Source organism: Amblyomma americanum, chromosome 4 (assembly GCF_052857255.1).
Source record: "Amblyomma americanum isolate KBUSLIRL-KWMA chromosome 4, ASM5285725v1, whole genome shotgun sequence".
NCBI lineage: Eukaryota > Metazoa > Arthropoda > Arachnida > Ixodida > Ixodidae > Amblyomma > Amblyomma americanum.
In genome coordinates this window covers 47,182,610-47,197,493 of record NC_135500.1, presented here as the reverse complement: position 1 = coordinate 47,197,493, position 14,884 = coordinate 47,182,610, and the positions used below count along the sequence as shown (strand labels likewise).

Here is a 14,884-nt window from a genome sequence, read left to right as displayed (position 1 = left end):
CATCAACTATCGACGCTCTCTTGAGCGCCGAATGCGCGATTGGAAGTAAACAAAAAAAAACTTGGATGTTAAAGGAGTATAGACCCCTAATTTTGGTGGCATCTTTTCTTCTTAGAATGATGCGGAAAACTCTACTATGCATGAATCACCATGTAATATTCGCCTACGGCCACTAATTAATTTATCATCAAATTTTTTCTGTCATACTGTTTCGCTTTCGGTTTCAACAGCCGAACGATGGCAGTGACGTTAAATAGTTAAAGAAGGGAATTGCGCTAAAAAAGACATGGACGAGAAAAGACAAGGACGGGCGCAAACTCGCAACTGATTTTATTCAGAAAGAACACAAATATATATATACCTAGATTCTTATTCAATCATTGCCTAAGCGCACATGCCAGGAACGTTTTCTCTTTCTTATACAAATTGATACTAGAATCGCTTACGCATTCATCACCTGACTTATCAATGAAAAAAGCCTCTGCGAGTTCACGTGCTACCTGGTTACGACTGCGCCTTAAGATTTTTGTTCTAGCCAGCAAAGGCTGGCATGCTTTATCAGGCGTAGCCAAAGGGCATGCGCCGCAATGTAAGGGCAAATTTGACCCTTTTTCGTTAACCATAGAAAGCTTATGTTCCCTTAGTCGTTCATTTATACAACGGCCCGTCTGGCCGATGTAAACTTTTCCACATGTCAGGGGAATTTCATACACAGCCCCGACAGAACACCTGACAAACTGGGTGGCGTGACGTTTCGTGCAGTCTCGCACGCATTCCTCGCCGGAGACAATCCGGGGGCACAAAGAGGCCAACTTGCGCGGGGCAGAAAATACCACCGGCACACCGTAGCGATTGGCTACATTCTTTAGGTTGTGGGACACCCTATGAATATAGGGGACCACCGCCGGTCTGGTCTTCGGTTGACCGCCACCTTCTTGAGGTGTTCTAAGTTTCAAACTTTGCAGAAGCTTCTCTGCCACAGCAACCACAACGGAAACGGGAAAACCAGCTTTCTGTAACCTGCCAATCTGATTGTTGAGGCTGTCCTTTACCAGGTGAACACATGATTTCTGCAGGGCTTCCTTCAGGCACAGCATAACAATGGCGCGTTTAACCGTCTTAGAATGAGCAGACTCAAATGGCAACAGGTCTTTCCGGGCTCGTGGTGAGTATATCCAACATGTGTGATCTGGTGTTAAAGTGATGTTAATATCTAGAAACTGCAATCTATCTTGTTCAGGTAATTCGTGGGTGAAGGTTAGACCCCTCCCGTGTCGTTTAAAGACAGATAAGGTCTCTGGCACGGTAACCGTGTGCGTCAAACTGGGTTGCTTCTTGAAAAACACCAAATAATCATCCACATATCTAAAAACTCTGAGAACTATCTTGTCGTCCAAATAACACACCAGTTCACGATCAATGCTGGCCAAGAAAATGTTAGCCAGTACCGGTGCCACACAAGACCCGATGCAAATGCCCTGACGTTGAACATGAAAATGGTTGTCAAAAGTAACAAAAGTGGATTCAAGATAAAATTCTAGTAGCTTCATGAAAAAAGAATACTAGTGGCCTAACCGTGGACAATTTCATGAAGCTACTAGAATTTTATCTTGAGTCCTCTTTTGTAACTTTTGACAACCATTTTCATGTTCAACGTCAGGGCATTTGCATCGGGTCTTGTGTGGCACTGGTACTGACTAACATTTTCTTGGCCAGCATTGATCGTGATCTGGTGTGTTATTTGGACGACAAGATAGTTCTGAGAGTTTTTAGATACGTGGACGATTATTTGGTGATTTTTAAGAAGCAACCCGGTTTGACGCACACGGTTACCGTGCAAGAGACCTTATCTGTCTTTTAACGACACGGGAGGGGTCTAACCTTCACCCACGAATTACCTGAACAAGATAGATTGCAGTTTTTAGATATTAACATCACTTTAACACCAGATCACACATGTTGGATATACTCACCACGAGCCTGGAAAGACCTGTTGCCATTTGAGTCTGCTCATTCTAAGACGGTTAAACGCGCCATTGTTATGCTGTGCCTGAAGGAAGCCCTGCAGAAATCATGTGTTCACCTGGTGAAGGACAGCCTCAACAATCAGATTGGCAGGTTACAGAAATCTGGTTTTCCCGTTTCCGTTGTGGTTGCTGTGGCAGAGAAGCTTCTGCAAAGCTTGAAACTTAGAACACCTCAAGAAGGTGGCGGTCAACCGAAGACCAGACCGGCGGTGGTCCCCTATATTCATAGGGTGTCCCACAACCTAAAGAATGTAGCCAATCGCTATGGTGTGCCGGTGGTATTTTCTGCCCCGCGCAAGTTGGCCTCTTTGTGCCCCCGGATTGTCTCCGGCGAGGAATGCGTGCGAGACTGCACGAAACGTCACGCCACCCAGTTTGTCAGGTGTTCTGTCGGGGCTGTGTATGAAATTCCCCTGAAATGTGGAAAAGTTTACATCGGCCAGACGGGCCGTTGTATAAATGAACGACTAAGGGAACATAAGCTTTCTATGGTTAACGGAAAAGGGTCAAATTTGCCCTTACATTGCGGCGCATGCCCTTTGGCTACGCCTAATAAAGCATGCCAGCCTTTGCTGGCTAGAACAAAAATCTTAAGGCGCAGTCGTAACCAGGTAGCACGTGAACTTGCAGAGGCTTTTTTCATTGATAAGTCAGGTGATGAATGCGTAAGCGATTCTAGTATCAATTTGTATAAGAAAGAGAAAACGTTCCTGGCATGTGTGCTTAGGCAATGATTGAATAAGAATCTAGGTATATATATATTTGTGTTCTTTCTGAATAAAATCAGTCGCGAGGTTGCGCCCGTCCTTGTCTTTTCTCGTCCGTGTCTTTTTTAGCGCAATTCCCTTCTTTAAGTATGTACGACCGACTCGCCCAACAACGTGCTCTCCTAAATTACGTTAAATAGTACTTTTTGTTAAGTGAGGCATGGAAAAACGTCTATAATCGCCGTTCATCATTATAATTTGCTGCAGTGCTGAAGCCAGCCTTCCTCAAGAGCCAGAATGACAACGAATGCGGAAGCAGCGATTACATTGCAGTTTTTTCGTGCCTCACGTGACCTGTAAGTGCATGTTGACATGACAGTCTTCATTCAGCTGTCGAAAACGAAACAGGACGAGAAATAAATGCGATTATAAACTATTCAGTGGTCGTAAGAGAATACCAGGTGGTAATCCATGTATGGTAATGCCTTACGCATCATTTCAAACAAAAAAAAACACGCACCCAAAAGTTAGGTGTCTATACTCCTTTAAGAGCAGAATGCGAATGCGTTTTCGGGCCGCCACCGCTTATCAGCAGATGCAATCTGCGGCCACGTGTGGGAAGTGGGCTGGTGCCAGTTGGCTGCTTATCGACAGCCATCATCGGCCGCCTCACGTGGGGTGGGGATGCCGGTTCTGGGCGTTCACATATATCAGCTGCTCAAGGACAGCACCAGGAGCAATGCGACGGAGCCACACAGCAAAAATGCAACCACGCTGTAGCATATATGCCTGATATCTCATTTGTCTCGATTTAAGTTGGCCCGCCCACTTCAGATTTTCAAATTTAAAAAAATAGGTCGACTTACAATCGTGTAAATATTACATATGAAGTCAGCAATAAAATTCCAATAAGGAAGAGTGTCAGCCAGGGAGACACGATCTCGCCAATGCTATTCACCACCTGTTTACAGGAGGTATGCTGAGGCCTGAATTGGGAACAGGTGGGGATAAGAGTTAAAGGAGAGTATCTAAATAGTCTGCGATTCGCTGATGACATTGCCTTGCTAAGTCACTTAGGAGATGAATTGCAAAGCATGATCAATGAGTTACACAGGCAAAGCAGAACGGTGGGTCTGAAAATTAACATGCAGAAAATCAAAGTAACTTTCAACAGCTAGTCTAGCAATGGAACAGCAGTTCACATTGGTAGCGAGCTGCTGGAAGCGGTAAAGGAGTATGTCTTCTTAGGGCTGGTAGTGACTGCTGATGTGGATCATGACATGGAAATAACTAGAAGAATAAGAATGGGGTGGAGCACATATGGCAGGTTCTCTCAGATCATGAATGGCAGTTTACCAATATCACTGAAGAGAAAAGCATACAAGAGCTGTACCTTACCAGTGCTCACCTACGGGGCAGAAACGTGAAAGCTTACGAAAAGGGTTCAGCTCAAGTTAAGGAAAACGCAGTGAGCTATGGAAGGAAAATGCTAGGTGCAACGTTAAGAGAGCGGAAAAAGGAAGAGTGGGCAATGGAACAAACGTGTTAATGACATCCTAGTCGAAATCAAGAGGAAGAAATGGGCTTGGGTAAGGCATGTAATGCAAAGGCAAGATAACCGCTGCTCCTTAAGGGTAATGGAATGGATTCCAAGAGAGGGCAAGTGTAGCAGGGGGCGGCAGAAAGTTAGGTGGGCGGATGAGATTAAGAAGGTTGCGGGCATACGGTGGGCACAGGTGGCAAAGGACAGGGTTAGTTGGAGAGACATGGGAGAGGCCTTTGCCCTGCTGTGGGCATCAGATTGATGACGATGATGATGAAATGTTGTTGTGCTGACCTCGCTGTCATGCGACTGAAGGCATTAAATGTGAAAAAAAAAATTGGAGGGGACATTTCAAGGGGCTCTGAAAAGGAGCACTAATAAAGTTGCTGTATGCTGGGGATGTTAAAGCACGCTGCTTCATGAATATTGTCCAGCAAGAATTTTTTTTAATGCTCTTTCTAGAAGCTGAGTTATGTGTAGTCAAAATTTGAATTTCAGCGTCTTCTTGCCTTTCTGTCTCCTCTCGTCACTTTTTGCATGCTGGAAAGTCGGCGGTCCTCCGCCGACCCCACCTCTGGGAACGGAGCCTCCTCACGCGCCGGAGCTACGCATATTATTCGCCGTGGCCACGGTGGCTGCCCGACGTATGAACGAATCTAACGAATAGCCACCTCTCAACTTGTATACGTAGATGTGAGCGAAGGAGGAGGGTGCGAGCATGAAAATGTCGCCAGGAAGGGCTCGGCAACTTTTGCTCTTGATTGTGGGTCCTCTGCTGCGTGTAGAAGTGTATTAATTATTTTGCTCAGGTTTTCATGACAACACGGTGTAGTGATTAAGCTAGTTGATGCGCTCTCCTCGGAAGGTGTTTCAGAGCCCCTTTAAGCTCCGCTAATGGTGTGACGTGACAGCTTAATCAGTTGACGCCTATATATGTAGAATTGGTCTTTCCCTGCTTAGCATTCATAGATCCGTGGGAGTAAAAATTGGTTTTTGAGGAAAAGAAATGACACAGTAGTTCCCTCACATATATCTTGGTGGACACCGGACCCGTGCGGTAAGGGAAGTGATAAAGGAGGGAGTGAAAGAACAAAGAGGTGCTGTAGTGGAGTTCTCCGGAGTAATAATTTCCACCACCTGGGAATCTTTAACTTGCACTGACATCGCACAGCACATGGGTGCCTTTTGCGTTCGCCTCCATTGAAATGCGGCCGTCGTGGTAGGGTTCGAACCCGGGTACTCCGACGCAGTACACGAGCGCCTTAACCACTGAGCCACCGTAGTGGCTATCTATAGGGGTCCTCATGACGTACACTTCTGGCGCAGTGGTGGCAGCAGTTAAGCGATGTAGCACTGCCCTGCGATGGCAGATGCTGCCACCGGTGGGGCTTGTGGGACCCTGGTTGCTTTTGCCAAGCAACCCCTAGCGACGAGTCATTAACTTCCACCTGCCACGGTGCGCAGTTTGCTCAAAGTCCAGTGGGCAGGCTGTAATGGCGCCTCAAGGTTACGCGATCTTTGTGGCCCATGACAACGTCGAATTTTCTGCGACACAAGCTCCTTAATGTTTTCACGTTAATATTGGAGTTTGCTGAAGAACAAGACGAATTCATTATTGACACATGCTTGTCCTGATATATTTAATTAGGTAGTTCACTTTCCAAGCTATCACACCCAAGGCGATCAAAAATATTACATACTGAACAGTAATAACAACAAAACTGCTAGATAAAGCTAGGAAACTGGAAATAAAGATGCATAAATATATATAAAGAACATTAGCGAACCAGCAACAGAAAGCAAGTGCAGTGAATCTTGTGATATCTGTTACTATAGTTAAAATTTTGGTATGGTCCAGCATAGTTAATGCCTGTGTGCAGTAGTAGATCTTTGCAGTCGGTTTTGGTTGCATTCAGATTATGGTTCCTTCCCACGAGGGATTATGAGAGGGAAAATTTTTTTTGCTGAAGGGAATAAGAGAAGTCATCGCCGTCATTACAATAACCGATACTGGTTATATAGCGAACATACATGACTGTCAGGCTCCATTTTGTTCATTACATGCTGCCAGTAAGTGGACTGGTTAACTATAGATGAGAGCCGCAAGGCAAGCATTAATTTGTGGTGCTCTGTCGACGCAAGTTGCCATCGACCTGGAAGTTTCAACGCTGGTTCGCACATTTATGTGACACTGTCCGTTTCAGTTTCGATTAGGAAATGATGGGAGCATCGCGCACATCGCGTTCAATGGGGCGATCGGCACTGTTAATGCGTCACGTGATGAAAGGCCATTTCTAATTATGGGGAATATTTCATCCATACATGAAAATCTGTAGCCTCAAATATGGTCCTTTCTGCATATGCGGCGCTTAATTAAGTTCCGGCCAGATGCCGCTTTTGCGGAATTCTAACTATTGACAACGTTTCGCGGAAGATCACATCGACGCTGCGTGCAGTGCAGCGGCGGCGGTGGCCGGGCATAGAAAGTGTACACGCCATCCAAGTTTTAGTCTTAGCGAGAGTCAATTTTTTGGGAGAATTAAAGCGCGGTAACAACCGATTAAGTGGTGAGATTAGCACGGACACAATTCAAGGGGGTCGACTCTGTGGTAATATGCTATTCAATTGTATGTTCGCGAAGGTCAAGTGCCTATATATATCTGCTCTTGTCCGAAAGCCATATACAATGAAGCGTGGAGATTTGACGAAGTACGCTGTAACTTTTTCAGCTTGAAAGCCTGACTTCTATCAGTGATCAAGTGTGTACGGTGCAGCTTGACGACTGTACAAGATTCTATCTCGATCGTTCCCTGTTTCTTTTTTATTCACACGCGGTAAGATCTCTGATTTTATGACATGCCAAAAAATGATTTGCGGCCTCCTGCATTTGAAGCAGAGGACAGGTACCGTTGGCTGGCCCTGAGTAGAGTCCTTTGCCAAGAGCTCATTTCCTGAAGTGAGCAAGCCTCAATGCATGCAGATAAGTGGGTGGAAGGTGATGCTGCACACCAGCAGCGGACTTTTTTTCATTTTTTCTTCGTATAACCCACATCCTTTTCACTGTCTTCAAGCAAAAAGCAAAAATGGTATCGAAGCTCATGTAAGACAGCGAAGAAGAGTGCACACAACATGCTCTGGCCGGGCACGCCGCTTCGTGGTGCCTGCGTGTTCACTGTAGCCGAATTGTTTCTAAGGGCATTCGTTTATCTGCACCATGCACATCATGACAGTCGCGTCGTCTCTGTTCCCACCAATAACGTGAGTGCTGCTTATAAAAGAGGTCGTTATAAGTGGGCTCAATTGCACACACTTTAACGATGTGCTTAGGCAAGCTATATTTTGCGTCGATGCAATAATTCCCCAAACGGCAGTACATGGTGGTCCACTTGTGAAACGTTTCTTGTTATCTCTCGAAATTGTCGAGCTTACTAGTTGCTGTTCTGGATACGTACAAGCATTCCCAAGCCTGCTGCTCACCTCTCTGAAAGAGAGAATGCTTTGAAAGGTTTAGGGAGTCCTAACAATTCATATGTTGAAAACTTTAAATATTCTCATGGATGTAACATTACCATTCTAGCTGTGTTTTCACTGGTATCATTTATTGCATTTGTCAATGTTTACCTGCCTCATCGTTCTTTTTTTCTTACGTGAACAGTCGGCTTACCAAGAACTTCTTGTGGTTCGGGCTCCTCCTCCTCCTCGCAACGCACTCCGTGAAGACATTTGTGCGAAACTACGAATGGGAGTCCGAGTACAGCATCTTCATGGCTGGTCTGAAGGTGAATGGCCAGAATGCCAAGCTGTACAACAACGTGGGCCACGCCCTGGAGGGACAGGGGGACTATGCCCGGGCACTCGAATACTTCCTCAAAGCGGCCAGGTATGCACAGCAGTTGGTACTTTGCCACACAATCGTCTTGATGAATGGTGCAAACCAGATGCAAAAACAGTGCTCGGAATCTTGTGATCTGCACTGCTGCAGCTCAGGTAACCATTCACCAGTGGGGTGCAGGTGGAGCGGACCGCACCAGGTGCAGCGCTGAGGGGTGCGCAGCTGCGGCATTGGGGAGCAGGGAGAGGAAATGAATAGGATTGTGGTCTGTGCTTGTCACTTGAGCCATTGAGGTTCAAATGTTGCTGATGGATTGATTTCATTTTCGCTAGATTTGAAATGAGAACCTTGCTCTGCATATCGATGCACACATTTTCTCGTGCTCAGAGAATTTGGCATTTCTTGTCAGTTTATTCACCCGGTTAGCTTTCACGTTGTTAATTATTCCAGCTGTTTGCATTGGGCCACGAGTAAGCTACTTAAGACCAAACTCAAGGACAGCAGGTAAAAAAGGCTGTAAGTGCAACCTAGCCAGTATTGGTGTCTCAAATCCTCACTCGAGCGCATCGCCGCTCCTCTGCAGCCAGGTCCTGATACTTTTCACAGATGTGATAGCAAAGCCGGTGTAAGCGATTTAACACAGCCTTTTGTCGATTTGCCGGCACGTGATCCTCTGTGCTGCCCAAGTTCGAAAATAGTTGTCTATATGTGACAATGGGTAAGGGCACGATTAAAAGCAACCACTAACGGTGCTCCCATGGTGGATTCGCCATGCAGGTTCCTGAATGCCAGACACGGTAGTTCAAAAATCTGACGACAGCCCTGGTTTAGAGCTGTATGATCTAAGGGTGGCCATGAAACACGGTGTGTTACTGAGTTCTGCTTTTTCTCAGGAATACGTAGATATAGAAGATCCTGTTAGGAACACCACATGACGACATACAATAAAGGAAGGAAGGAAGGAAGGGAAGTATTTATTTTCAGCAGAATTGCAGTACATATGGGATTCATTTCGTGATTACATCTGCTGAGGTTCCCGAGGCAAAAGGCGTCATGGCGCCTGACATGGCCTCATGACCTTCACGTGCGCAGCGCGGCAGCGTACAGTGGCAGTAGATTCCAGATGGCGGTAAACAGAACTGTCTGACATCAGTTTTACAGAAGATCAAACGCGACAAGTTTCGAAAAGGAAAATATAATGAACAGCCAAAAAAAAACATATATATAAGTAATGCAGGCAAAGCAGTATATCTGCACGAAAAAACGAACAACCAACAATACAATTGCACATTTTCTTTGACAACACTGACAGGAAGCATAAATAAAGAGGGTTTGGTTTGCACAGGTGATAAGGGTATGGATTAGTAACAAGACTGCAAGTGAAAGCGAGACGTGGTTCCGTGTTAATTTGCGATATCAGCCAAATCGTTTTGGTTGCCTTTTTTGCTTCTTTCTTACAAGTGTGCCTTTTGGACTTCTGAACTGTGAACAACGCCCTCATGGCATAGTTTGGTGGCCGTACTTGGTGTTACTGTGCGGCATTTCGCAATAGTACTTCTTCCACTCGCCTTTTAAAAGAGTAGCGTGTTTTGCTCTCAGATGCGATGGTAACTATTTCTGGAAATGTGTTTAGTAATAATGGTAGCTGATAATCTATTGATTGTTCTCCGTACCTAGTTCTAGCCCCTTGTTTCACATATTTTTCATCTCTCAAAGCATAACCACAGTCTGGTCGTTTGTATCTGTTAACAAAGCTTGTGCCATGGGATTTTATTTTAAGATACAGGCAATTCGCCATGCTTTGCTGGTAAAGGTTAGTAATAGGCAAAATTTTATATTTAGGAAACAGTGCCATAAGCCGTTCATATCACCCTGCCGCTTCTACCACTTTGCTTACAGCCTTGGCTCAATTTATATGAAATGTCCTGTAAGTACCTTGCCATGCGAGCAAATGTAATGTAGTTGTTTCTGTGGCAAACTGGGTTGAACGGTTGCTTATTTTTTCTTGCTCATTCCTACAGCCGTAAGTTCAGTTTTGTCTGTTTTCAAGTGCGTCCTGTGCGATTCGCCACTTCACTTGTCCTTGATCATTCTTGAGCAATCAATACTCACATTTTCACATGCTTGGACAGTGTTTACATCGGTCGGTAATTGATTGCTTTCTAGCCGTCCCTGTGGATATCAGTTCTGCTTTTCTGTACATTTTCAAATAGTACGTCCTTGATCAGTTGCCGTTTTCTCTTTGGAGCTGTTCCTACTCATGTTGTTGTAAACTTTTTAAATCTTGAAACGATATTTGCAATCCTTTAATATTTATCTGCTCTGCCAATTTTCGCATTAATTGTATACTGCCACGTTTATCCATGTCACAAAACATTGTTTTGTTTCTCTCTTCATTAGTGCTCCTTTGTTGATAAAGCAAATTTCAGGAGTTTGTTTTTCTAATCCTCTAACATATGCAAATACATTGAGTAAGTGGGTCTTTTATGTGATTGTTTTACTGAATTATCTGATGCATGGGATGGAGTGAGCTCAATCCTGAAGCGGAGCACTTCAAGAATAGCCGTGCGCTAGAGCGGAAGGTTGGTTGACACACTATATAGCCGCTAGATCAGGTGTAGCTTACCTTAGTTACGTCACTGCCAGCTTGCACTTGCTTTTGAGCTGCTAGTTAGTTGGAAGGGCTTGACACTCGGCTTTGTTCAGGGCTGTTAAGTGCGGCAGTTGTACCAAAGAAGCCGAGAGAGGCGCACCACTAATCATTTGTTTGCTTGTGTTGTACAAATATCATTTAGTGGCTCATTTAATATTTAAGCATGTTCTTTCGATATGTTCGAGCTTCTGATGCACAACCATGTATGACAGGTGATCTAGGAAGGATATTGATTTATGTTGTGTACTGATTTCATAATGACAATATTCACTTAGCATTTGATGTGTGTGGCAGGATGCCTGTAGTATTTCACTTTGTGTTGTATGGCTCTGTGACGAGGTGTTGCACTATTCTGCCCCCCCCCCCCCCCCCCCCCCCCCCTCTCTCTCTCTCTCTTCCTCTGCATTTCTTAAGGCAGCAGGCACTGTATTTGTAAAACCTTCATGGTTAACTCAAAAACCATTGGAAATTTGTATGGCTTCAAATTAGGCTGGTTTTCATATTATCCAAAACAGAATCAAAACAAGAGAGGCAAGCATGAAAAATCCTTGTTCTTCCACTTTCAGCTCACTGCACCTAATAAAGATACAGTCTACACTGATCAATAGCTGGTCCTACAGCAAGAGCTTGTTCGCACTTGTCATGGTCGTCCTATCACTGCCGGTTGCCTGAAATTCGGTTACGCTGGTTTCGGCATCTGCAAAATATATGGTTGTGCATCTCTCTTTATGTAATTGAAGCTATTTGCAAAGCTTATCGCCATTTGCTGTCGCTGAATACTTCGCGTGGACATTCCTGCTGCCCTAATGGCCATGCGCAATTATCTTGTGTTGAAGAACTGCAGATTGGGGTAGTTGGTGTTGATGCATAATGGTGGTTCAACAGCACAAACACACACAGACCAAGAAAGAGACGAGACACACAAACCAGCGCTGAACTGACAACTGATTTTTTATTAGGAAGAAACACATCATGTATACACACACGAAAAAAACAGCGCACATGCGCAGTGTCAAAGAACTCCTAGTGCTGGTAAAAGGCAAATCCGCTTTAAAAGCACATGTGCATCCGCAGAATCACTACCCACTATGCAGCATATTCATTTCTCGAAGAGATAATGTGACAGTTGGCGTACTCACGCACCCTTTACTTTTTCTGATAATATGAAACGCTTCAGCTACTTCTCTAGTGCGCTGGTTAGGATGAACGAACAACACATCACTGTCATCAAAAAACGGCGTGCATTTGCACGTGTAACAAAGCTTCGCTAGGTTAGTTTCTTTCTTTTTTAAAGAATTAGCATGCTCCATAAGCCGCACGTTAATGCAGCGGCCAGTCTGGCCTATTTAGGTAAGGCCACAGGACAGAGGTATTTGATGTACTGTGCCTGTCTTACACGGAACATATCTAACTCACTTCTGGTTTCGAGAGCAGACAAAGTCCTCCGTGCACTGAAATCGTCTGCAAGTACCTCGGGGCTGGAAAGGGGTTCGGGAGAAGGGAGAAGAAAGGTAGTGGTTATGCCATATGTCCACACGCTGTCACACCGTTTTGAGTGAATGGGGAGCAAGCATGGAGTAAAAGTTCTGTTTTCTGCACCTAACAAGCTAGAAAGAGTGGGAGTGGCATTTCAAAGAAGGCATGAGGAGCGCAGAAGAAATGCTTGCAATATAAATTATGAAAATAGATATGTTCCGTGTAAGACTGCCATAGTATGTCAAATATCCCTGTCCTGTGGGCTTACCTGCATAGGCCAAGCTGGCCACTGCATTAATGTGCAGCTTATGGAGCATGCTAATTCTTTAAAAAAGAAAGAAACCAACCTAGCGAAGCGTTAATTGTTATATGTGCAAATGCATGCCGTTTTTTGATGACAGTGATGTGTTGTTCGTTTATTCTGACCAGTGCACTAGAGAAGTAGCTGAAGCGTTTCATATTATCAGAAAAAGTAAAGGGTGAGTGAGTTCGCCATCTGTCACATTATCACTTCGAGAAATGAATAAGCTACATAGTGTGCAGTGGTTCTGCAGGTGCACATGTGCTTTTATATTACGGTTTTTAGCTTTTACCAGCACAAGGAGTTCTTTGACATTGTGCGTGTGTGCTGTTTTTTCATGTGTGTATGCGTTTTTTCGTGTGTGTTAATGACCTGACGCTGAGTCAGGTCATTAACGCCGAGATTACGAAGATTCTTGATAAGAGCATTATCAAACTCTCCTACTAGCCCCTGGGCCTCGCTAGTAGTCCTTGTGAAGGAAAAGGATGGCGCATGGCATTTTTATGTTGATTATCACCACCTGAACAAGATAACCAACAAGGACGTGCACCCCGCACCTCCACCAAATGTTATGTGACAGAAGTCGGTGCAGGCAGGACTAGATGACAGATTGCGATGGAATGATTTAATGGCGGTGGGCCTAGTGCGAGCGCTCCGTGCCGCGCCACTGCCCACTTTGTTGTCTTCTAGTCCGTGACAATATGATGTGCTTCTTCCTAATAAAAAATCAGTTGTAAGTTCAGCGCTGGTTTGTGTCTCGTCTCATTTTTGGTCTGGGTGTGTTTGCACTGTTGAACCACCATTATGTACTCTGTGTTAATTGGCGCTGAGTTATGTACATGGTCGTCCACTTCTACCTTGAACACCGCTCTGCGTGGCCAGCGGTCCGCGCAGAGCCTCTCGCGGCCGCCTGGGGAACTAGCGCGCAAGCGCAGTGACAGTTGTAGGTGGGGCGTCCGCTGCGTCGTCTGCTCTGCTGCGTCGTCTGTTTAAGCAGACGACACAGCGGAGGCCCCACCTACAGCTGTCACTGCGCTTGCGCGCTAGTTCCTCAGGCGGCCACGAGAGGCTCTCCGCGGACCGCTGGCCACGCAGAGTGGTGTTCAAGGTAGAAGTGGACGACCGTGTACATGACTAGCTCAGTCGTCAGTAATCACTGAAATAAAAGATGCATAAAAAGTCATATGATTGGACTTAGGTTCACTACGGCGTTAGTTCACATCTACCGACTGTTTGTGTCAAGTACTTTGACATGCATGCAAAGATAAGCTCGGAACAAATTGCTGTTAAAAAGCTCTCTAAAACATTCCCGAGTAGAGTTCTCAGCAGAGAAATTTTTAAACCGTTGCATGGAAAACGTATATTTAGAGAAGTTTTTAAAACATTTGTGAATAAACCTCTTTTGTCAGGATGTTAAAACTTTTGTGAATAAACCTCTTTTGTCAGCGTGTTTTTAAAACGCTTGTGGATAAACCTCTTTTGCTGAGATGTTTTTTAAATGTTTCAGTCTAGAGTTAGACATTGCTAGATGTTTGGAGTTGTTTGAAGACGTTTTACAGAAGTTATGTGTTTCGTGGGCACTGAATGGCGGCCAAGTGTTAGTGAATTGTAGAGGGTCGCTTTGGCCGGCATGATCTCAGGTAGCCCCTAAACATTACAACAATATGCTACTTTTTTGTTTCAGTCAGGCGTTAACTCAAAGTTCTTAAACACTTTTGTATCCAACATTCTGTAATTCTGTAATGTTGCATACGAACGTTGGAATAGCCTTTTCGTTAAAAGCCGGCTACGGGGGTTTTGTAAACATTATGAGTTGATAATCACATCACATTCTGTAGACTTCCCTCACTCTGGTACAAAAGAAAAAAACATTTTTCAAAAATGCCAAATAGATGTATTTCAAAAATAAAAAACCTGGAAGCCAGAACTGCATGGGGTTCGTACAAATGATGATGTCGTGAAAGACCGCCCCATGACGCCACGGATACAATCACAAAAATTACCATGTGTGCATGGATTGGCCGAACTGGCGAGTTTAAGGGAGAGCTTGCTCATTATTTCTCTGAAGTGATGAAAAGCCAGCTCGAAATGTTGTCCTTCATAAAACGCAGTGATTATCGATGGCGGTCTTGTGTCTAGTGACATCACACATGCAAGGTTGCCGTTCGAAATTTCCCCAGTTGAGACCACGAAATGAAAAATTCTAATATTCGTTTGTTCAGCAACAAAAAAACACGTCTGCGAAATTTTCCAGAAATGATCTGTAAACTGCGGAGAACATGCCACGAAAATCTCTATAAAATCAGGGAAGGGAGAAAAAATGCCGGAGTTGGTCTTTGACATCA

The 14,884-nt window shown here is 44.7% G+C and overlaps 1 protein-coding gene across 3 annotated transcripts in view; it reads left to right on the top strand.

Moving 5' to 3' along the window:
* The window catches only part of LOC144127925 (protein O-mannosyl-transferase Tmtc3-like), a 542,030-nt gene that overhangs the window by 465,731 nt on the left and 61,415 nt on the right, over positions 1–14,884 (top strand). For all 3 annotated transcript variants that reach the window (XM_077660929.1, XM_077660928.1, XM_077660930.1), the window contains one exon: positions 7,933–8,157. In XM_077660929.1, coding sequence (XP_077517055.1) covers positions 7,933–8,157 — 225 coding nt within the window. The remainder of the gene's footprint in view (positions 1–7,932; positions 8,158–14,884) is intronic.